This window comes from Balaenoptera physalus (genome assembly GCF_965194825.1).
Source record: "Balaenoptera physalus genome assembly, chromosome: 7".
Taxonomy (NCBI): Eukaryota; Metazoa; Chordata; class Mammalia; order Artiodactyla; family Balaenopteridae; genus Balaenoptera; species Balaenoptera physalus.
In genome coordinates, this window is record NC_138886.1 from 116,617,649 (window position 1) to 116,643,126 (window position 25,478).

Sequence of the window (25,478 nt, forward strand, 5' to 3'; positions counted from 1 at the left end):
CGCCGGGAGAGAACCCGAACTGTAAACTGCCCCATCTCCGGTCCAAAAGAGGAGCGTCCTGTGGTCTCTTTATTGTGGGTCTATTTCAGGAGCGGCGCAGCATCATCGCGATTCCTCTCCTCTTGTCTGTAGGTAGCGCTGGTCGATTGGAATCATGAAGCAGGTTTAAAGTGTAAAGCTGCCCTGGATGAGCAGTTTGAACCTCAGAAGACTCTCTTCATCCAGTGCGATGTGGCCGATCAGGAACAACTAAGAGGTGAGGGCGGGGAATCCATCCACCACGCGGAGCGTGCCTTGAGCAAGCAGCAACCTGAAGGCAGCCCCCGGCCAGAGATCCAGCCTGGGGCGGGCGGCCGGCTATCTCCTGGAGAGCAGCTGCCTCTGAGCTGCAAGAGATAGCTGGGATTGTTACGTTTCCTCTGACGTCCCAGTAGCCCTAAAAGCTAAGGGGGAAGAAAAGCCAAGCATGCTTGAGAAATCCTTTTATTTTAGTCATTTGGCCGCACATAATGTAATCAAGATTCCTTGGTGTATTCCAAGACGGTGCTGCTACAGTAATTATTAAATGATTGAACTTGCAGATGGAACTGGGAAAGACAAAGTAGGCTAGGCGAGTATGGCAAACAACTTCTCCCAGAAAGCTGGAAGACACAGAGTCCAATGACAATCAAATGTGGCAGTGTTTCTCTCTGGAACACACTAGAATGAAAGGTCAGGGGTTGTCATCACAGAAGTGCTGGATGCTTTTCACCACATGCTCTCTCTGGTGTTTCCCCTATGAAATGATACTTTAAAAACAATAATAGCTGTACTGTAGTCTTAGAATTGGAGAAGAAAAGTTTCTACCAGACTTTCCTCAATGCTTTCCTGTTTCCGTCTACTCACTTAAAATAGACCAATCTAGTTGTGAAATATCAGGGACCGTATCGGTGTAGACAATGAACAGATTTGGTCATATAGAAACCCAATAGATCTGTATGAAAAACATACATATTTTTCTGGGGAAAAATGGGAAAATAAAATATTTGTATTTCACAAAGTTTTTTTGAAAGACTAAGTAAATTATTAGACACATCTTTAGTCAAGGGACCAAAAATATCTTCATAAAAGTCACTCTGGTACTTCTGTTCTGAACGTGGATGTGTGTTTTTTCGAAAATGTTGGGCTGTTCCGTGAGAGAGTGAAAATGGAGCTATATGTTAGAAGGAAACCAACTGCTGTTCAGGGAAATTGTTTTAAAGGAAATTATATAATTTAAATCTGAAAATGTTATAAAGACCTATAACGTGGATTACAAGCATGAGAAGAAGAGACCTGTAAACATAGTGCTAGTTGCTGGAGGATAAAGTTTTGCTGATTGCACGGGATAGTTTTCATCAGGGATAAAGTCATGTCAAATCCCAACAGCCGTGCTGATGGAACAGGGAACAGATTCCCTATAGATCATCTGAAAGCTATTTCTGTCTGAATTTATGTAGTTTCACATGTGACATTTAACCTTAATTGTTTTGCTTCCCAGTATTTAAAATTAGTACCTTGACTGTAAACACATTCCTTAAGGATAAGTGATTGTGAAGGAGGAAACCAGACACATAATGAGTGACCAGCAGAAGGCATGTTGGTCGTGAGAAATCCACATGTCGTCTGGACATCAGCGTTTACTTGCATTTTAGGAAAACATGGCACTGGCTCTTCCAGTGTCAGGATTTAATGCTGCCTACAACTTTTAAAACTGCTTAGACATGTGGCCAAAGAGACTTCACTGAAATCATAAAAATACAGAGGTGAAAAAGTTCTTGGAGATGACTTACAGATGAAAAATGCAACCTGAAGAGTTTAGGCAAATTACAAAGAGTACCACAGCATATAAATGTCGGCAAGAGTTATCAATAGATTATAAGTTGCTTGAGCCCAAAATTCAGTGGTGTGTTATAAAGAGGAATACACCGATGTATAATTTGGTGTGTTATACATCGGTAAGGGCACAGTATAAGGAATACAGTGGACACCGAAAGAGGAAAGAAAAGTAAAGAAGCAATTAGACGTCCATATTTGACAACCTAATTTCCTGTAAGGTGGATGTGGAGTTCTGAAGAGTAGAATATATTTAAGATGAAATGCAAAAATTAACAATAATAGTATTCCTTAGATCTTTTCTACTGGAGGACCTTTTCTGGAATCAATTTGAGATCTTAAGAAGCATTTTAAAGATTCTTTGAAAAAGTGAATAGTTTTTATATATTTTGTTGTTTTCCATTCCAGTACAGTAAAAGGTACTGTAAAGGGTACATATTAGAAAGTCTTGGCAATATTTTTGGCAGTTAACTTGCATAGTAATTTATCCATTTGGCAAATTAGTCCATGCCGTCTTCAATATGTCTGGTGGTTGTTAATAATTCTTTAATTTTATTTCAATCAATATAAAGTTTGTGAGGATCTATTTTTTTCAAGGAACTCATATGTTGGACCCAAGACCCGAGAACACATTTCTATCGTTTGGAAGAATAACCACAATTGTTATCTATAGTTTCAAGTAACAGAACTAGAACCAGTGGTAAAAGGCCCAGGGAAACAATAAAACTAGGTAAAAGGCTACTTTGAGAAATAATGTTTCTCAATACCAAGGGGTAAAGCCTAATTTTAACTGGTCAAGGAGGGTTTGCAAGGACTGCAAATGTGGTTGGACAACGCAATGAGGGACCTTCAAACCTCAGAATCTATGCAGACTTGACCTTAGTTGAACATGGTTGTTATACAAACTTGCAATACAAAGCTGTCAAAATAGAAGAAGAAAAGGCAAACACCGAAGTTACGATAATCAAATAAAATCAACTGAATGAAAAATAGACTTACTAGGATATCCGAATGCACTGAAATGATCATAATGGATCTGGGTACATAACTGTTTAATATGACACTTTATGAAGGAAATATGGCTTATTTTGAAAGGGATGCTTGTCATAGTCTGAGCCACAGAGCTTCCGTAACTTCTTAGGGACAGAGATGCTGGTTGCCCAGACTGACTTCTAAGAGCTCTTAGCATAGGATGCTCAGTTCTCTAGAATTTACACCACTGAGTCACTGCTTACAGAACTTTAATGTGCATACAAATCATCTGCGGATCTTATTAAGGTTAAGATTCTGATTCCATGATTCCATAGGTCTGTGGTGGCCACAGATTCTGCATTTCTAGCAAGTTCCCAGGTAATACTGATTGCTGCTGCTGGCTCACAAACCACACTTGAGAAGCAAGGCAGGAAGTCACAATCTAAGAGTAGAACTTTCACGAGAAGCGTGGATGAATTAAAACCTCATTTCAGGGCATAGACTGTGATAAATGTGTCTGTGCAAAATAAGAACGTTATCTATGATGTCTTTTTTCTTTTTTTTTTAATTAGATACTTTTAGGAAAGTTGTAGACCACTTTGGAAAACTGGACATTTTGGTGAATAATGCTGGAGTGAATAATGAGAAAAACTGGGAAAAAACTCTGCAGATTAATTTGGTAAGCTGTCTTAGCCATGTTCATGGTCTACAATTACTTAATAAAATGTTTTAAAAGGAAAAAAGGGTTTTTTTTCATGGAAACAATACAATGACCTACAATATAGAAAAAGGGAAATTATAAAAAGCTGGGGAAAAAAGCATTTCCTTTTACAAATAGGAAAACATTTGAGGTTTTCAATTATGAAAATAAATCTGTCTTAAAGTATTAAAAGGAAATATGAGAAAAAAACGTCATTTACTGTATAATTTAGGAGTTGGCAAACTATGGCCCTCAGGCCAAATGAGCCTGCCACCTGTTTTTGTGACCTGCAAGCTAAAAATGGGCTTTACATGTTTTAACAGTTGAAAAAATAAGAAAAAGAAGAAAAAAAAGAAATATATGAATATACAAAATTCAGATTTCAGTGTCTATAAAGTTTCATTGGAACACAGCCAAAGTCGTTTATTTACATGTTGTCTCTGGCTACTTTCATGCTACCGTGGTAGAATCGAATAATTGTGACAGAGGCCCTATGATGTGCAATGCCTGAAATGTTTACCATCTGACTCTTTATAGAAAAAAAAAATTCCAACCCCTGGATTAACTTATGTACTTAAAAAATAAATCTTAATTCCAGGACTATAACAGAAAACAAGGCTAAAGTGACCGTTGGACTCTGTAATTATTAAGATTTTTATCCTGAAGGCTGGTGTGTGTGTGCATGCGTGTGTATGGGCATGCATGTGTGTAATTCCCACAATGTTTGTGAGTATTTAGCTTGTAAACATGTAGAATAAGGAAATAAAATTTGTTTTATTCGTTGTATCATAAGCTTGCTGATTATCTTATTTTATAAACAGACTTGACATAAGATATTGGGGTTTAGTAACAAACTTTAGCTAAAGCCAAATGTCAGAGCTGGGCGGGGCATGGGGTCACCCTGTTTTTGGTAAGGTCTTTCTTACTAGTCTTGCAAAGCAGGCACATGTAAAGTACAGAGGGGCAGCTGTGTGTGTATAAATGCACAGGGAGTGGTCCCTACTTCACCACATCCAACTCCTTAAAAACAGGAACCATGTGATGTTTTTCTTTGTTCTTCTCTTAGTAATCAACACAGTATCTTGAAGATAGTGCTTATTCAATAAATGTTTGACTTGAATTGACATTCTCATGAGTAATGACATAACTGTAATAACTTGATAGGAGTAATGAGAATTACCCTAACTCACAAGAAAGCTGAATCTGTGAGTACCACTTTGATAAGGTACAAGCTTGACAGATGCCTAAAATCCTTTGACCCAGAACAAAAGGTACTCTTTTAAAGTACAAACACTCTCCTTCCAGTTCTTTCTAAAATTTGTCTCAAGTGCTCCTGGATATCATTATAGTTCAAAATAACTTTAAAACCTATTTGTCAAGTGTCCCTCAAAATCTTTCTGGTGTGTGTGTGTGTGTGTGTGTGCGCGTGTGTGTGTGTTTAGAGACATGACAACTGCTGTTCCTGAGTTGAGATAATTCTATGATTTTCTTCTACTTTAGGCTAATAATGTAGTGAAATAAAATGAAACATTTTCATACTGTGACCCATACTTACATCTCTTGGCTAAATCTTACTTTACCATGGTATATCCATGTCTAAGATACTATTGAACTTGCTTAGTTAATACCTAATTTAATTTTATATTTGTGTCTCTCTGTTATAAATGATAAGAGCTTATAATTTTCTTTTCTTAAAATATTTCTATTTGGTTTGGCTGTCAGCTATTCCTTTGCTTACTTCTATCTCCTTGATCTGTCCGTTTCTGAATAGCATGTAGTCATATCTCAAATGACAAATGTCAACTTGCCTACCTCTTTCAGTCATTCTGTCAGTGTGAATTCTACATAAATGGCTGGTGATTATAATTTACTGATCTTTGATTTTTTAAAGTTGTAGCCCCATTTGCAACCTGTGATTTTTGATTTGTTTTATATTTCCAGAAATAATATTGGTACCCTATGTTTTCTTTTGATTCACATTTACCTAGGCATATCTTTTTCTATTTCTTTATTTTGAAAATGAAAGTAACCTTTTATGTGAATTTTATCTCTTGCTAACAGTATAATGTGAGATCTTATTTTTCAAATCACATCTAGAAACAAATGCTTTTTATATCAGTGAATTTAAGCCACTCATATTTATTTTTACTCTTCTGTTAGGACTTATTCCTTCCACTTTAGTTCATACATTATGTTCACTAAATTTTCTTTCTGTTTTTGTTCTTTTTCCATTCTTGTCTTAAATTCCATTGGATCACTTTAATTTTCTTCAGCTGGTAAGAAAACCGTACATTTTATATGCAAACTTTGGTGGTTATCCCTGACTTATTATGAACCATACTTCATTACATCCTTTGGTTGCCAGATTTAAAATAATTTTTTTTTTGGAATATGCAACCAATTGGAAACTGCAGGAATTTTTAAAAACATGTTTTTATAAACTTATGCCCCTCTCCAAAACCACATAAAGTGACAAGACTTTTTTTTGAATCAAGTTATTCTAATGAAAAAGCACAAATCACACAGCAGCTCTCTCCCTAGAACATCACTACTATTTTTAGTTTCATCAGTAAAACTACAGATATTTTATAGATAGAGGTCCCTAGGGTATAAAGTTCCTATATTCAGTGCATTCATAATGGGCACCTACTGTGCCTTTCTTCTGAGAAATCAGCTGTCAGAAAACATGTGCAATGATTAGAGTTAATATAAAGAAACATGAAAATAGTGAAGAGATTGTCTCAGAGGTAATAGGATTCGAATTATCTATCTTCATCCAGCAGAGAGGGCATGTTTGCTTTAATATAATAAATATACAGGTGAATAAACACCTGCTCCAATCTGGAAAGTTCCTGCATTATCTGCAAATAGAAAATTCTGCAAGACGGGAATTTTATTTGCCCTGTTTGGTTACAACTCACTCTCCTGGAGCTGGCCTTTATTTTTCTTTGAACTCTGCTGACAAAGGCCACTCCTTAGCTTAACTCCAGGGACTGATGACATTTATTTAATATTACATAAAAAGAACAAGATATAACCTTTGTTACCCATATATAACTTAAAAACAAGTTACTTCCCCTCCTACTTACAACACCCATTGCAAAAGTAGATTAGGGTCTGACCAATCATTATGCTTGGAACTTGATTATCTCTGTTAGTATAATGCAAATATTTGTGTGTGGTTTGTATAATAATTTTTTTCAACTCTGCTCTGGATGTAATTTACCTCCTTGTACAATTCCCTGTGTGGTCTTTTGCATATTTTTCCATGTTCTTGTCTATGTCAGAGAGTAACGGCTTAAAGGACCTCACCATGTATCTTTCCCTCTTCTGAAATTTTATACAACATAGTTTATACCATCCTTATAAGGCATGTCAGTTTTTAAATTTTATTAGAATTATTTCTATACATGTATAACTTATGCTAGTCTACTGTAAGTTCTTTGAAGGCAGAAAATTTTTGTTTTGCATACATAGATGTTCAATTAAAGTGTATTAGAAAAATAAACTGCTATTCTATGATATTTTGCATACATGGATATTCATTTTTGTGTTTCAGTACAATGTTTGGATGGTTTCCTAACACATCGGTGTTGCAAACAGTGTATGACAAACAGTGTATGTGTCCTTCCACTTTTACTCCTTAGCAAATTTGCCCTTTCTTTATTCTTCAGACAGCAGCTCTCACCTCTCTTCCCACACAAGAGATACAGTAAACCTCTTCCCAGTCTTTTGTTTCCACTAGGCTCCTCTCTGCTTCCTCACTCTGAAACCAGCCACAGCTGCCTTATTTATCGCTGCTCAGGCTCACAGGGGACGTTCAGGAAAGAATGAGTCTTTGTATAACTCTCAAAGGTTGGTCTGGCCATTGGGCAGAGGTAGACTTAACTCTGAATATTGATAAGGCCATTTGGTAATGTATTTATTTTACTTTTTGAAGCTTTAATAAACCTAAATAATTCATTCCCACTCAGATGGGACTTCCAACCTAATTTGGACATATGACTAACTTACATTGACTCCTTTAGTATATTCAAATAAAAATTAAACTAAATAGATGGCTATTGTTGGGGATTTTGAAAAAGATTTGTTTCAGACCTGAATTTAAAATTCATGAACTTTTATTTCATGTGTCTGATCTTGAATTTCCCAGTTTGTGAAAGGATGAAGGTAATTCTCTTACCTCTAAGGTTGGTTAAGCGTCAATAAACCATAATTTGTATGAAGCATCCAGCATGGTGCTACTACATAGCGGTCACTCAATAAATTGCATTTCTCGTCCAGAGACTAAAAACCTACATTTTCTTCATTCGCACTATCTCATTTCTAAACGAGGTGGGTCCCTCTGCTCTATACTGCCTCTAATGAAGAGTTGAGGAAATGGATAGAAACAGTGTTGTCAAGTGTACTCCTTTTTCTTGGCTCCCAAGGGTGTTGATTACACCTTAAATTAGTAACTACTTTCTGTTATTGCTACTCTGCCATATCTAAAGATCCCATTGAAATGTTATAGTTAGGGAGAGCTTGCTAAATTTTATACGTAGCTTCTGCAAGGGGGAAGACAATCATATCTACCCCCTAAATAAGCAGAAATTTTAAAAGATTGAACATGGAAGCATAAAAGATGAGAAAAGGTTTCAGGAAAAAAATGATCATCTATACTAGTATCCCTTGAGAACTGGCTGGAGAAAAAACAAGAAACCTGAAAGGCAGAGTTTCATGATTTAGATGACAGAATCTTTTAAAAAATTGCTTTAATTACAGCGTAGCACAAGAACCATAAATAAACTAAAAGCAACTGCAGACTGGAGGGAAATTAAATAAAGGAAATGACAGATTAGGAAAATTCCGTAGTGAATACATACACACAGACACACACACATACACACAAATGTTATAGGAGCATATATACGTATATGTGTGTATAATAGGAAGACATTATGCCTAATAAGAGGAGTTAAACAAGTTCATTTATCATTTATCTGTATTACTAGAGAATTATTTCCAGGATAGGGGAATTTATGAGAGTGGTTTTAAGTTATAGAATGCTTTAACTTGTTAAAAAAAAAAAAGTATGTTAACATTTGGAATACTATACAATTTCAGTATTACATGTAAAAGTTGTCTCTTCGTAAGTAAAAATGTTGAGTAAGCATGTGTTAACTATATCACTTTGTCAATAATTGAATTTTCATTTATCCTAAGTAAAAGTAGACATTGGATTTTCCTCTTTTTTTGAGAGTCAAATACAAAATTTTAACTACCTTTACAAAATGGACTAAAATAATACTATAGATTCCAGCTTTTTTGTATTTGTAGCGAGAACATATCTGTAATTTTTGTTTTCTTTTTTTCCCTGGATGCTTGATATTACAATGACCCAATCTATACAATGTATAAACATTGCCAAAAGGCCACAAATATACTTAGGAAACATTTTTATTCTATGTTTTTCTAACAATTCCATTAATATATGATCTGGGATATGGAAGAGGTTGTCAAAGTAAAGGAAAAGAGGTGAAAATGTCTTATATGTACAGCTAAAACCTTAGGCTCTGTCTTGCAGGTTTATCCTAAGAAGCCTTTCATTTGAAAAGATACTCAGTTCTTAACCTGATAATGGATGGCAAGATAATCCTTTGCCTTCTCCATCAAAAACCAGGAAATAAATCTGGCTTTTAAAAAAAATTAAAAACATTCCCAAATTTTCTATCTGGCTGCATCTTGTAGATGTTGAAAACACAAAAGCAGGTGTCAGCAAAGCTGTAAATACCTAAGAATAAAAGCGTAGCGCCAATACACATAAACAGAAATTCTGTTCAGACATGCTGGAGACTTGGGCAGAAACACAGAATCTAACTGACTTCAGTAATTTCAGCCATCTACATTCTTTTCCTTCTTATATAAACCAATAATGTTTTGTTTTTCCTTTTTAAAGGGAATCATGTGCAGGTTTTACTCATTCTCCCTAAGCCTACTTAATATCAAACTGATGCATGGCTTAAGTGAATAGAATCTTCAGCTTACATTTTTTGTGCTAGAACTACTGTTAGGTAGAGAGGCAACTCTGGATCCTTGTCAAAAAAACTCCAAAAGGACTTTTTAAAATAAAAAGAAGGTAACCACCAATATATATCCTCAGGTTCAGACTCGTTATCTCATTATCTGTTGTATCATTTTCTTTGCAGTGTTGTAAAGAATAAGAGACGTAGGAATTAAGATGTGGAAAGCAAATTTTCACCTTTCAAAAGTCTGAGTTGGAAGGGAGAGGAGTTCTTAAATCTAAAAGGGAATGTAAGGTTCCAAATATGTTTCATGTCACAAGTTGATTCTGATAGTGATTAATTCTTAAATGTTAGAATAAAACCGAAAAGGTGCCTATACATGGATGTGAGTAGCAAAGCAGAGTAAGCTTTCAAAAGGACAGCTGCAGGAGTGATGAACAAAATGAAGTGATTTCATTACTGAAGACCGTATGTCCAAGGAACAGAAATCCCTTGCTCAAACTGGGTACAACAGCTATGTGATCTCATACGACACAGAGTTCAGGATTGCTTAACGCCGCAGCTCCCAGATCTCATTCCCATCTGCCAGCCGTCATGGTGGTTTCCTCTTAAAGATGCTATCAATAGAACTTCATTCCAGCCATCACCCCCATACAAAGCAATGAAAAAGGAGTAACGCAATCATTTCTTTCTGGTTTTCTTAAGAGCAATGACAATTTTCTCCGCAGAGTCCTCTTCCGTCACCCTCCCCAACCCAGACCCCACCTCCAGCTGACTGCTTCTCAGGTCTCGCCAGAAATGGTCCCATTTGGCTCCTAAACCAGTCACGGGCAAGGGGAATGGGATTTCTGTGATTGAAATAGATGAGTCACTGTTTGCACTAAAACAGGGGAGATCACCTTCCTCTGTATTACATGCGGAAGAAGTAGATGCAAATGCAAAATAGAAGGAGTAAATGAAAACTGTGTAGGAAATCAAGGGCATCCACTATTACATATTCCAAGATCCAAGAGAATGAAACAGAGCAGGTGGATGCGGAACAGTTGGACAAGAGAACCGTGTGCTAAGAAGGGTCAATGCATTTTGTATCCAGTATTTAGAAAAGAAAAAGAATATACAGAATTCTTGAAGATGCTGAGGATTAGTGGAAGTAACAAGACACTTGGAATAGAACCTTTATCATAAAATCTCAGAGCAGGCAACTAAGTGAAGTTTTGCAGAGATGTGATGAGCTCTACAAGTTTACGCAAATAAAAGAGAATCCAGTCAATGCGTTTAAAGAAACACAGCCACTTCAAAACCTTTCATTGATAACATGTGCAGGAATCTCCCTCGGTGTCTGGGATAGTAATAAAAACGTTGGTGTGTGACCGTATGATGAAGTATAATAGCTCTGTTGCTTTTCCCATTTCTGCCCTTGGACTAGGTTTCTGTCATCAGTGGAACCTACCTGGGTTTGGACTACATGAGCAAGCAAAATGGAGGTGAAGGTGGCATCATTATTAATATGTCCTCTTTAGCAGGTAAGGACAATTATCATGTTACTAATGATTTCTTACTGGTAATTGAGACCACAAAAGTAACTCTTCAAAGCGTATTTATTATCAACTCAGGTTTGAAATTGAAACTTGGTTTACTTTTTTTTTTTTTACTGGTTCTATGGAATTTTCTGTTGTATACTATCAGAAGTTCAAATTCTAAGTTTATTCCTATTATCTTAAATTGTGACTTTTTAAAGTTATCTTTCTGCAGTACTATTTAAAAAAAAATGTATATATATTTTCCCAGAGTTGCTATTTGTCAAAGGTTATTGTGAGATTCCTAAGCAGTAAAACATGTAAAAGCACCTCTGATAGACTAAAAAGGACTAAAATAAAGTTAAGGTATCTCTACTCCTGTGTGATTTTAGTCTAATTTTAAAATATGGCATATATAGTTAGCTGGGATATACTGTCGGGGAAGCCAGACTTGATCTCTACTTTCTCAGCCTCTGTGGCCCAGCCTGAGAATGAAATTGACACAAGATAGATCAAACAGGAGCAAAGCATACAGGTTTTCGCACGTCCACGAGAGCCCCCACAGGAAAACGAAGACCCAAAGAAATGGCAAGGCCCCGGTGTTTATAAACTAGGTTGAACAAAGCAATGCAATTGTGGGAAAGTAACTAAAATATATGGGGAGACTAAAGAAAGATAAAGTTATTTTAACAACGTCTGTACAGATGTCTCTTGGCCTTGACTCCAATCTCCAGCGATACGGTTTCTTTTCTCCTGGTACCGGGACAGCATCTTTTACATGGGATTCTGTGTCCCGCTTTCAGGAAGAAAAGGGAGATTAAAGTGCTCACTTGCACCTGCTGTTTTACAAGTGCCTTTAGCTCAAATTCACCCTTATGTCCACGTGACATATTTTGGGGTGGCATATTCCACCTCCTTTCAGTGCTAAACTGCAATAATAAATAGACCCAAAGGTGTAATGGCTTAAACATAGCGTAAGCTTATTCCTCACTCATATATCAGCCCAGGGCAAGATCCTTGCCGCAGGGAACCTCTTCTGTACGCAGTCTTTTGGGAAACCAGGCTGGCAGAAGCTCTTCAGCGTGGAGCTTCCAGGGTTACGCTGGCACTGGGGGACTCCTTTCTCTCCTACAGAAAGAGCGAGAGAACCCTGAGGAGGTGCGGCTCCTCTTCTAAACCCCAGCCCTGCAATGGCAAACCTCACTCCGCTCACATTCCTACAGGCTTTGACCTCATGGCTCACCTAACGACAGGGAGTCTGGGAAATGTAGTCTATAGCTGTGTGTCTAAGGGTGGATGTCAGAGGAGAGCTGATCATCCTTGCCACAAAGGGCAGTCCAAACTGTGTTTTATTCGGGGCAGTGTCATTTACGATCAGCTGATGTCGTCTTACTCAGTATTAGCTATAAGCCTTTGGCAGGAACTTTTGGAGGAGAAAGACTTTACTTTGAAAATTCTAGGAAAAAAAAATCATTAATGGGTCTTGAATAGTTAAAGTGAAATCATGAAATTTTAGAACACTGACCAATATTGACAGCAAGTGTAAACTATTCGTGTCCAAAAAACAGTGAGATTTTCTTCAGTTATTTGGTTGGTTTCAGTTACTGTGGTAATTGCAGAATCGGTGTTCCTCACCACCCCCCCCCATCCTGTCCTCCACCTTCCGGCTGTAGTGGCACTGGGGGAGTCAGGTTTGGAGGTACCTGTGACCACACTAGTGTCTGAGGCTCAGCGTTTTTCTCATTCCTCCAGGAATCGTCAGATGGTCTTTAAACCACTGTGAACTTAGCACGAGTGGAAACTTAGACATCTCCCTCTTCAGAAGTTCTCAAAAGTAAACCCGCATCTTATTTTCTGAGTTGCTTCAAGACAAAAATGCCATCCCTAGAGTTATTATAGACCTAGTTCTATAAATTGTTCAGGGTAATCTGGTTATTTTTCCTAACATGTCATCTACTTATAAATTATAACACTTCAAGTCCAAGAGTACATCAAAAGGTGAAAGCATGGGCAATACTTAAAAGAGATATTCAGCCCCAGAGAGGGCTGAAGTTTAGATTCTCAGAGGCTGGAACCCAAAAGGCAAATTGTCACGGCTAAATCTACACTATTTTGAAATGAAATCGTAAGAAAAATATATAAATGATTGGAGAATTAAGAAGAAATATTTAATAGTTTAATACAAATATAAATGTACAAAAGAACCTAGGGTGGTGATTAAGACATAATTCCATGAATTCTCTCTTAAAGTTAAGGGGGCTGGTAGCACTTGGAGAACCATGAACACCATACCAGGAGACTCTTGACCTTGTATCATTGGAGGCACTGATTTCAATCTCAGGAAAGAGAGAAGGCCTCAGGGGTGAATCAATATAGGACTCCCTGGGAGAGCCTCTGTACGGGAAGAGGCTTACTTGCCCCAAAGAGCATGAATAGAGAAATGCAGGGTAGTACTGCCTTTTATCCAATAAAAATATTTAAATATATAGTAACAATTAACTTTCACTGAGCGCTCACCGTTTGCATGATACTCTTTTAAACACTGCTGTTATGTGTTCTCTCATTTAGTACTCTCAACAGCACAGTGAAGTCGATTCTATAATCTTCATCTTGCAGATAAGGGAACCTAGCCTGGGGAGTTTAGGTTTTTGCACAAGCTTACATGCAAGGAAGCGGGGGAGCTGCAGTTCTCATGCTAGCTGCCTGATACGAGATCCCCTGCTCTTAACCACTTGATTTTCTCTCTCTTCTATCTATGAGTCTGTCAGTCTGTCTCTCTTTCTATCTTAGCCTAATTATAAAGAAAGAGAAACTGAATTCCTGTAACTTGATTAAGCCAGTGCGATTTGCTAGTATCTTCAGGCCTCCTGGGCACTACTTTAATCTCAGGACTATTTATTAAACCTTCAGCGAAAGCTTAAGCTTTTGCCCCATTTGACACACACAGAGTAAAGCCCTGGAACCATCTGGGGAGCTTACCAACATCACAAGTCAAAACATGCCATAGAGAAGAGTCATTTAGGGATTACAATTAGATGTCCACTTGGCTTTCTTGGCTAAGAGCTTGCTTTGTCACAGTACCCATCCTGGGTGTGAATTTTCTTCTTACCTATCTCAGAGCCAGTATTGGGATCCTGTGCGGATCCTTCTCTAATCGTGCAGATAAGACAATGAATGGATATAAATTCAACGAGGAGACCACTTTGGCTTTGGATTACCTTTCTGACACTCTTACAGTCTAGTGAATAGCACAACAGTCTAAAGTGGAGTAGCACTGACATATACACACTACCGAATGTAGAATAGATAGCTAGTGGGAAGCAGCCGCATAGCACAGGGAGATCAGCTCGGTGCTCTGTGATCACCTAGAGGGGTGGGATAGGGAGGGTGGGAGGGAGACGCAGGAGGGAGGGGATATGGGGATATATGTATACGTATAGCTGATTCACTTTGTTATACAGCAGCAACGAACACACCATTGTAAAGCAATTATACTCCAATAGCTATTCTAAAAACAAACAAACAAAAAAAGCAAATTGGTTCTCCCTCTGGTATTCCTCCCAATAGGCAAGGGTAACTCTGTTGATCATGGTTCACTAGTTTGTCTCTGTCCGTTATACTTGACTGGGTACCTTCATGATGCCCGTCCTCCGTACCTGTGGCATCTACACCATTTCCTTGTTGCCTCTGGCCAGTCCAGACAGCCCTGCTGCCCCTCCTCTGACCCTGGGCTTTGTCACTGAGGTGTTCTCATCTCACAAAGACTATTAAAATGTATTGTCTTGAATTTTATCCACTCACCAAGAGCTTCTGTTCTTCCCATAATGAGATCAGTTTGATAAAAATACAGGATTTTGTAATAGTAGCAGAAGATAAATGTAGACGTCTCACATCCTCACACTTTCCTCAGAAATAATATCAACAATTTTGTTCCCTTGAAGTCGGAGCATGTCGGCAGAGGTCAGATGACCAAAAAAGTCTTTGAGGGGTTACTGGAGTCAAAGTAATTCTTTTTTTTTTTTGACTCCTCAGCTTATATGAGGTATGATGGACAGATAAATTTGTGGGAAGAGTAGTTCTAATGCTTGCTTCCTCTGTGTTTTCCAAATATTCCTTCCTCACAGGCTTTCCCTCTTTTCCCCCTACTGCTCACTCTGTTGAAGGAATGTTGGGTAATATTCAACCCAACCAGAGTCCATCCCATGATCTCTTGCACAGATCCAGTGGAATCATTTAGTGTCATAATGAAACCTCAAGTTGACACACTGGTTTCGGCAGAGAAGTTAATGAGTAATGACCGCTGACGCAGACCGAGTATCAGATGCAATTAATAAGTTTAACAAACAGAGGAGTAGTTACATTGGAGAGTGATTCCTCGGTGTATTGAGGGGAGGGTGTGCTTGTCCCTGGAAGCCCTGGAAGTTGTTCCAACCTCTGTTAACCACATAGATTCTTCTGTACGAGTTTTTGTCTATAAACATAATATATGAACCTGCACTCATTTTACCACATCCATCCTTAACTATCAAACAAGAAAAAGTTGAACCAGAGGGAAGAGTGAAGTCTGGTTTAAAGCAGATAAACAGCTCTGCTCCCATGAGACATCCCATAGGAGTCAGTTATGCTTCTTCTATACTTAGTGGGGAAGGAAGAGTAGTCATCACAGGAAAAGGAGTCTGCCCTCCAACCCTGCTCCCACCTGCTCAGCTACTGAGGTCTTGGTGTTTGCTATGCCTCAAAAATAAGTCACTCGGTAGCATTTTGTGAGTGACACCACGAAGGTCGTATCTGCTCTGAATTGAAAACATTAGAGTCTCAAGAAAATACTTGAAAATCTTAGAATTTGTTTAGCATGTCTTAAAAACCAGCCCGGCGACATACTCACTTGAACTCTAAGTTGTATCTACAACAATGTAATTAGTTTGTGTTACAGTAGAAGTGCTAAAGTTACCACTTTAAATAACACATTCAAGTTAACCAAACATGTTAAACATGGACAGAAGGGAAATGGGGCTATGAAAGTAACTGGCAGAGTTTCCACCCCAAGAGCTATACGCCAGTGTCTCGTCAACATGGCAGCACTTGTTAGCGTGGCATAGGTGAAACAGAAGCCCAATGAGAGGTACAAGGCTGTAGAACTCACGTGGCCTCAAGAGCAGCCGGACTGGAATGTCACAGCAGACCAGAAATTTCAGGGAATCACGAGGTACAACCCTCTGCAACTATCTTTGCTTTAAAGAAGAGGGACTAACATATTTAGCAAGTGCCCAGTTCCAGGCGCTGTGATGAACTATTGGCTCTGTGATATCACATTTAACTTTTACAAATCCCTGCAATAGAAGTCCGTTTAATTATCTCCAATTTATAGTGGAACAATTCCTCTCAAACAAGCTGCAGAACATGGGAAAGGTGGTGAGGATTAGCAGGAGGAATAAAAGCACCTTTATGTTGCTCTGTTTTAGTGTAGATCGTACAACGGCTGAATGTGCATTATCTGGATCTTAACTGGTCAGATGTCAACGGCTATGAGTACGTGGGCCACCTCCCTCGCTTAGTACCAGCGAGAGTCTTCGTGGTGTCCGTTTTGCTGTCTTATGGCTTAAAATTATTAAGAAGACACACACGAAAAGGAATCAGTAGGAAAGACTAAATATTTATAAATAGGCCTTTTGAGGAATGGATAAAAGATTTAGGGTTTCCTAGCCATAAAGACTATTAAAAAAATGACTAGTCTTCTAGAATTCAACATGAGAGACATTACCTACGGGCTTTGTTTAGAGGCAGATTCTGACTCAGTAAGTCTGGGGTGGATCCCACAATTCTGATGCTGGTCCTTGGCCCACACTTTGAGGAGCCAGCCTCTAGTTTGCACAGGGACATTCTTTGAGTGGCTGAGAAAACTCATCTTGGTTTCCTCTGATCACAGCGTAGGGGATCACTGAACTTTTAGGAAGGGGGATTGTGATGGGACCTTAGGGACAACTTTCTGAGAATTAACAGTCCCTGGAGAGTGCTGCTGGGGTTACCTTTCTGGAGAGATTTTTATCACAGAAGATGCAGTCGTTCTGTGGAAGTTTATGCCACTTTTTATGTCAGATCATACTTTAAGACATAATTTGTTAACGGCAAGCATGCGACTGAGGGGAAAAAAAGCAGCATCAGATAAGGTGTTCTGTTGTGTGGAAAAGCATCTAATAAGGAAGTCCACCAGTTACTTTGGTCCACTTTCTGCACAAACACAGATAAATGGATTCTCACCAGTTCTCTTTTCTTTCCTTATTAAAGAAGTGCTGGTTAACCACAGAAAGATGGGTAGACCATTTCTTTTCTGATTGTAAAGAAAATGTGAGGAATTTCGATCCCTGCTTTTTAGCACAGCTGCTGAACTCAAGTTTATCATGCAAAGATCAGTATCCTTAGATTCTCAATTTCCTTTCCTAAGTTGAATTTCTTTAGCACTTCTGTATAGTCTATCTTACATAATTTCTATCCATTTAAAAGAAAATATGTTCAAGGATTCAGTACAACTGCCGTCTGAGCAGATTTCAGTTTTTTGCACAAAAACTTTTTGAGCGATTTACCTTCTGTGAAATGTAGATATTAAAGTTATCTTTTGTAAATACAGGTAGAAAGAATATTAAAGATAGAGGAACTAATGTGGAAAGGGAAATGATATTTTACTTTTCCAAATGACTTCTTTATTTGTTCTATAATTACATGTGTCATTTTCAGGTATTTAAAATTTTTTTTCATAATTATCCCATCAGTCGGTGCCATTTGGTGTTATTATCCTGAGTGGCTGTAGAAAATATTTCTCTGTTTCGTGGGTAGAATTTCTCCCTCTGTTGAGATTATTTTTCTTAATCTACAGTTAGGACGGACATAAACCTGCAACTAATTACGTGTTGTATTTTGGAGAGAGAGCCATTTCACAATTCTTTAAGTAAACTTGCAGAGTGCTGGGCCCAGAATAAATAAGTATTGAAAATCTATTCTTAACGTTTTAAATATAAGGCATCCATTTTTAAGCACAATTAAGGATTCCTCACAACATCAAACAAAATGACATTCTTTTAGAGACTGTTCTCTCATGGTCTCAGTCCTTTGCTGTGTTATTCTTAAATCCTTTAACATGAAGACGAAATAATTTTGCTGTGCATATGGGAATTAATTTGCAAGATTTTAAAAAATCCAAATTCATTCTAGCAACTGGGCCTGTAGCCACTATCCTGACAGAAGTCCCTGTGAAGTCAGATGGGGTGATGTGGATGGTCAGATATCAAAGTTCTACCCTACCCCTGCGCCAGGGGCTCTCAATAGAGCAGATTTAAAATACTACGTCAATATCCTTTGTATTTAAAGTTACTAAATACATAGTTCTTAAATGAATGCACTTCTGTAATACTTTTGAATTAGGATTAGCAAGAGTCCACGGTTTGCCAAGGTTCAGAAACCAAACCCAGTTAGGATGCTGTACCAGATTTGTGGCATTTTAGTGCAAAAGATACCTTTTCATAAAAAGGTACAATGTGGATAAACAGGTAAATAAAACAATAAACAAGACTTGAGATGTTTCATCTTTAGGAGAAATGATTACATTTATATAAAGATAATAGCAAACGGTAATGCTTATTATGTGTCAGGCACAGTTTTAAGTATTTTATGTAAATTAGCTCATTCAGGACTCACAATAGCTACTATTACTACTCTATTTCACAGAGGAAAAACACCATGGTACGCAGCAGTAACCCCTCCAAAGGTAACAGAGCTCACTGTGGTGGATTCAGGATTTGAGATCAGCCAGTCTGGCACCCCAAATCCAAACTACTGTGCTATAATCTGTCTCGACCAATTTAATTAAAAGGACATTTTTAAATGGTTAAGTAGTATAGGAAATAACATTCTGGTCAAATGGTGATCCTCCCCTTGGTTTTATACATTTCAACTAACTATTTAAAACATGCTTTCATTATATTTGGCGCTTACTTGGTACCAAACACATATTTCTAAAATGAATTCACTCCTATAAAACCTTTTGAATTAGCACACACTGTAGTTTAAGGGAAGAAGACTAAATTTCCCATCTCAAGACAGAGTAAAAGATCTTGGCTGGACATCTGGAATTTAAATTTGAAAATTATGTGTGTTTGTGTGTGTGTGTGTATGTGTGTGTTTGTGTGTGTGTGTGTGAGAGAGAGAGAGAGAATGAGAATGAAAGAGACATGGAGGGAATGAATTTCATCCACAGGAGTGGATAAGGTCACCTAAGGAAAGAGTGTGCATAGAAAAGCAGAGAGGACCAGGACCAGCTCTCGGGTCCCCCGGCCTATTTCTGGGTCTGGTCAAGGAGGAGCAGCCCGCAGAGGACGTGAAGGAGGACCTGCTGGTGAGTGTGAGGTGGAAGGACACCAGCGTACGGAGGGAAGTGCTGCAAGGAGAGCATGATTCACTGTGTTGGTTGCTACTGAGCAAAGTATCAAGCACGATGAAGACCTGGCCTTAGCAGACGTCCGTCACTGGCAACCGCCACAACATCTGTTGGACTGGACTGGTCAGAGGAAAGCCTGGTTAGGGTGAGCTGTGCAGCAGTGGAGAGGCAGCTGGAGAAGGAGGTGAAACCAAGAGGGCTACTATTTTTAGATGAGTGGTTTTGAGACGTTCATATCTCAAAGAAAAGCCATTTCTCTTTTGATTCTGCACGTGATACAAGTAACCACTCTAGGCTTCTTAAAATATTCCCGTCTTTAATTTCTGTGACATGATGCTTAGCTTGTTTTCTTCCTACCTCCACTGGTTCAGCCTTCTCAGTCTCTTGCTCCGTCATCCTCCTCTACCATGGAGGGCTGCCAGGTATAGTTGTGCAGGTTGTAAACTGCAGGAACTCCGTGGGGCACAATCTCCACAAACTACCATGTGACTGGTGTCCCCAGAGTCATGTCAGACACACCCTGAACAGTTCTCTGAGCTGACCCTTATTACTAGCCTCAGAACAGGTTTTTATTTGAAGCACATGGAAACATTATATGTTGGTGCTGCAGGTCTAAGGTTGGTAACAGAGGTATGGCTAAACAATGCGATACTGAAGTTGACCACAACAGCAGTAATGTTATACTTGGAAGGGAGAAAAGGATCGTGAGACCCAACAGAAAATGTTGGATTTCTGAAACATTTCCACCCCAACTAAAATCACTGTCAAAAAGAAAAGCCTTAAAAAAAACACCTTTTCTCTCTCCCTTCAGCCTCCCTTTTCAAAGCAGCAAACTGAGGGAGAGAGAGCAAACTTCTACATTGAAAGTCAGTTGGCAAGTTAGGGACAAAGCCCCACACATCTTTACCTGTTTGAACCGTAAGGAGCCACAGTTAAAATCTACATGTACTGGGGAGATAAAGAAAAACTCTCTACTTAACTAAACTAACTACAACTTGCCTAAATAAAATAATTGAAAAATAGAATTCTCTTTTTTTTATAAGACCTCAGAACTGAATATATCTATCAAAAGAGCAATGTATATGCAATTGATAGGTATATCCTTATGATGTAATACCATTCACTCAGAAAAAAAAAAAAGGAAGAAAGAGGAAAAAAAAAAAGGAAGAAAGAGAAATGAGCTATTGATACACATTACAACATGGATGAATCCCATAAGAATTATCCCGAGTGAAAGAAGTCAGACAGAAAAGTTTACACTGTATGATTACATGTATATAAACTTATAGAAGTGGCAAACTAATCTATAGTGACACAAAACAGATCAGTGGTTGCTTAGGGGGAGGGGAAAGGCAGAAGGACAGGATGACAGGGCACGAGGAAACTTTCAGGGGATGGCTGTGTTCATATCTTGATTGTGGTCGTGGTTTTGTGGGTGTAGACCTATGTCAAAACCTATCAAACCACAGACTTTAAATATATGCAGTTTATTGTATGCCAGTTATACCAAAAAGCTGTAAAAATATCTTAAAAGGATGCTTGATTTCTGAATGTCTGACATGGATCTATGCCGCCTTTGATCTAATGCCAGAGAGTGAAAGCAATGCAAGAGGAAACATTCTGCAGGATTGCAGTGAAAATGTCATTGGAGTGCCACGAGAGTCATAAAACCAAGTGCCACTTTAAAAATGCAAACAAATTCTAATTGCATCTGCAATTCTACCTTTAGAGGAAAGTATGTGTTTTGCAGCTGGCTTCTTAGACAGAACCAACACAACAGTATTTGCTCTCTTTTGCTGCTGTGACACTTTGAACCAGTTTGGGTTCGGAAGCTCAGTGCCTGCACATACATAACAGAAATTCATTCTCATTCATCTCTGACATCCTTGCGTTTTTTGTGGCTGTCAACAGTTCATCTCTGACTCAGGTTCACTCTGCATTTCCTGCTGCCCGTGAATGCCACCTACAGCCACTACCTTGGTCTCATAAACATTGAAGGAGCGGGTAGAACAGTGACCTACTTACAAGAACAAGAAGCAGCAACGCCTGGCTGCACCTGTTTATTCTGTTTATCTCGATCTCCTAATACACCTGTTCACCCTGTGGAGGCATCATGAGTTCTTGTTGACTGACACTGACAAACTTAATTAACTTACACATGTCACTGAACCGAAACAAAACAAAACAAAACAAAAAGAGAACCACGTTACATACTTTGAGATCATTGGGAGGACGCACTCTGTGTGATCTACCATCTCCAGGGATTTAAACTGCTCTTGAGCAAACGTACTTCATAAATTGAGACCTGGCAGGCACCCAGGGAGTGGTTAAGGTCCGCCTTTATTACTGCACTTTGGTACAACACGCTTTCCAGCGGTGGGGTTCTGGGACTAGTTAGCTGAGTGGAGATGGCCACGTCTCAGCAGAATCATTTAGTAGTATCATGACATTTGACATTAATAACATTAAAGTAATCAGGGATCACTCTTCCTTGGAGAAATCACAAATTTAAAAAATGGTAGAACGCGTTAACTCAAGAAATCAGTTAAAAGCCAAGATGTACAAATGGCTCTAGTTAAAAGTTTCACTGTTGACTGAGATAGAGAATTGACCATTATGAGAAATAAGCTTGACAGTGATGATAACTACAGCAAAATCAATTTTTCTTGTTTTGTTTCTTCTGGTAGCGGGGAGGGGGTAACGTCGGGCTGGGAGATAGGGGAGAAAAGATGCCATACCTGCTGCAGTACCACTTTTTCGCCACACCATGGATTTAATCGTATTTTTGAGCAGTTACTATTGTGTGTAAATGGAAAATTAAGCCAATTCTAAAGCTGCTTGAATTCTGTTGCTGAGTACATAATTATGAAAGGAAATAAAATAGGATCAAACAATTTTATTTCTGGTTTTCTTTTCCTAAGTCATGGGATGAGAAGATCTAGGCATCTGCTACAGATCAGAATCAAAAGAAGTTAACTTTTAATTTTCTTAAACACTTAGCGGCATTGTTCAGTGCAATTCGTGACAGGGAAATGCTTACCAACTTATAATGAAGACAAATAATGCTCTCCAGATCCCGCTTAAGCAGTTTAAACTCCTTCAGCCATCTGGAAGCCTTAAAAAATAAAGAATATACACTTTTTAAAAATCCAGACATAAAAACTGAAAATTAGGTAGTAACGTACTGGATTTCAAGATGATTCTTTCGGTGTTTTAGATAACAGTGACTTCTCTTGACTTCATCAGGGAAGCAGAAAAACTTATGTACCACTCTTGGCTACATCCCTAGGCGGTAGCTTACTGACCATAAATTTTGGACAGTATAGTAGAGGTTATAGGAGGAATAAACTATGCCTGGACTAGTGAGTTTTACAAAGTTGTCCAGTGATTACCTTAGTGTATTTTCTAGATTAATCTTAAAATGGAACAGGCACAAATTATTCATTTTCATAGCAAGTATTGGGGTTTGTCTGCTTATTTTTTTAATAAAAGTGTTTTTGTTTTTTATTTGTTTGTCTCAGGGCTGATGCCTGTTGCACAACAGCCTGTTTATTGTGCTTCCAAACATGGCATAATTGGATTTACACGCTCGGCAGCGGTAAGGATACAGTGACCGCAGCGTCTCTTTTTCTCTTTTCTGTGCATATGTGATGCATGAGTTCTATGAAGTAGAGGGCAACAGAGTCAGAATTCAATACATCTGGATTAAAGATAGAAAAATAAGTTCTACTTCAGTATTTATTATTAAAAATAGTTTTCAGATCATGTAGAGGACCAAATATAGAATAATTTTATTTTAACACGAAATTAGCCATTTTATTTATTTATTTATTTATTTGTTTGTTTGTTTGTTTGTTTGTTTGCCTCACCACACGGCATGTGGGATCCTAGTTCCCGACCAGGGAGCCAACCCGTGCCCCCTGCACTGCAAGCACAGATTTTAACCATTGGACCGCCAGGGAAGTCCCTAGAATAGATAATTTTAAAATGAAGTAGATTCTAAACACAGGTTACTGAAAAATATCCTTAAGGGTAAAAAATGGGAAGATATTCCTTATTTTTTTTTTTGAAATTGACTCCAAATTTAAAAATCATTGACTTAAGACTTCCTTAAACGGAACATGCAGTATGCCCCAGGTGTTACTTGTCCCTGAAGATATGGTAAAAACGAGTGAGAGTGTGGAGAATGGAAGGAGGGGTGCGGCCAGCGTTTACCTGATAGGGTTGTCAAGGATGTTGTCTCCATGGAGACCTAGGGTGAAAGTGTACAGAGCTTAGAAAACTATTTTAGAACTAACTGACCACATGCATTGATAGCATGAAGTGCCTTTTTATAATAACTGAAAAACAAAAAAAGGCAGCTTGAATGGAGCCTGATGAGCAAGGGGAAAGTAGCATGGTGATTGACTGGAGATGTAAGCAGAAGCCAGATGAAAGGCGGCCTATGAGTCAGGGTCATGAGCTTGGATTTTATTCTAAATGCAGCCGTCAATGGGTCTTTTCTGCACAGGAGTGACAAGATTATATTTCCATTTGAAGAAGACCATTCTAGCTGGTCTTTAGAGAATGTATGGGAATTCCCTGGCAGTCCGGTGGTTAGGACTCTCACTGTCAAGGGCCTGGGTTCAATCCCTGGTCGGGGAACTAATAAGATCCTGCAAGCTGCGTGGTATGGCCAGAAAATAACAAAATAAGACAAAAAAAAGAGAGATTCAGAAAGAATGTATGAGAGAGGACAAGTGCAGAAAAGGAAAGAGCAGTTGGGAGACCTCTACAGGGGTTAGTCTAGGTGAAATGGAGAGAGGGGCCAGACGAACAGGAAATCATTGATAACAAGAAACGCTAGGGATAGAGAAAGCAGATGGTGAACGGTAAATGTTCAGTCAAAAAGAAAGATTGGCAGCTCTCACACTCTTAATTGAAATTGCTTGGAAATTTTAATTTAATTTGCAAAGACTTAATCTTTAATTCAACTTTTAATGAACACATAACACTACTACAAAGCAAAGTAAATCAAAGTGAAGACCAGACCTGTTGCATTTACAGTTATAAGACTGGACACCTGTACAGTTGATGCTCATTATTTGTTAGTTACGTTCTATAAATTCACTTGCAAACACTGAATTAGAGGGTACTAAACTGTTGCTCATAGGGGAAATTCAGGGTTAAGTTCCTGTGAACCTCTGGCTACAACATTTTGAATAACTAATCAACACATAGCCTAGTTTTATGCATATTTCTGTTTAAAGACACCTTATTTAATATGCATTGTGTTTAATATGTATTGTATTAGCATGGCCAACAGCATTTATACCTCATGCCTGAAGGAAGCTCCTCTAACGTGTATTTTATCCATAGGCACATTGCAGCCTTCTTGCACTTAGAAATACTAGACAGCACTTCAGCACTATGCCTTGAAGACATTTCAGATAGCAAAATCACCAACACAAGCACAAAGATGAGAAAAACATGGGCAAGTACCGCGAAAAGGACACTTGTTCATGGTGTAAGAGCTGAAACAAGAAAGCAGAGCATTGTTTTATTTGACCTTAGTCCACATCGGGCAACTCAAATTTCTTATTACTCTGTGCTTGTCCACAGAGAACCTTGAAAGCACCACAAATATTGATTAGGGGGGTTATGAATAAATTTTAGCAAGAAAGCAAATGATATCCACAAATAATTGACTTACATTTTGTTTTATAAATAGTTCAAATAAAAGCCAAAGAAGGTTAGTCTAAAAATAATTAAAATTGTCTTCCAGATAGTACAAATTACTGAGTGTCTTTAGAATCAATCAAAGTCCTAAAATTTTCCACTAACAGTATTCTTTAAGTAAGTATTCTCTTTAATACAACCCCTATTTCAAAGAAAACTTGGGATATCATTTCTAAGCCTCAGCTTATTACCTTTAGCTGCCTGCAGTGTTCAGTAGATAAGAGCGCTTTCGATAATCAAGTATTTTCAGGAGTTGCCCAGTAATATTGATTTTTTTAAAAAAG

At 38.3% G+C, this 25,478-nt stretch overlaps 1 protein-coding gene and 1 long non-coding RNA gene across 6 annotated transcripts in view; one reads left to right on the forward strand and one right to left on the reverse strand.

Moving 5' to 3' along the window:
• The window catches only part of HPGD (15-hydroxyprostaglandin dehydrogenase), a 29,392-nt gene that overhangs the window by 336 nt on the left and 3,578 nt on the right, over positions 1–25,478 (forward strand). Inside the window, exons 2-5 of one of the 2 annotated variants that reach the window (XM_082469047.1) lie at positions 133–256; positions 3,399–3,505; positions 10,958–11,054; positions 20,288–20,501. In XM_082469047.1, the coding sequence (XP_082325173.1) occupies positions 133–256; positions 3,399–3,505; positions 10,958–11,054; positions 20,288–20,313 (354 nt within the window). In that variant the 3' untranslated portion in view covers positions 20,314–20,501. Of the gene's footprint in view, positions 1–132; positions 257–3,398; positions 3,506–10,957; positions 11,055–20,287; positions 20,502–22,997; positions 23,075–25,478 lie in introns of those variants that run through there. The other variant, XM_082469046.1, reaches the window with a different exon arrangement.
• LOC309664100 overlaps positions 20,971–25,478 on the reverse strand; it is a 75,035-nt gene continuing 70,527 nt past the window's right edge. For all 4 annotated transcript variants that reach the window (XR_014265603.1, XR_014265604.1, XR_014265605.1 and 1 more), the window contains one exon: positions 20,971–22,591. This is a non-coding gene — a long non-coding RNA (uncharacterized lncRNA). The remainder of the gene's footprint in view (positions 22,592–25,478) is intronic.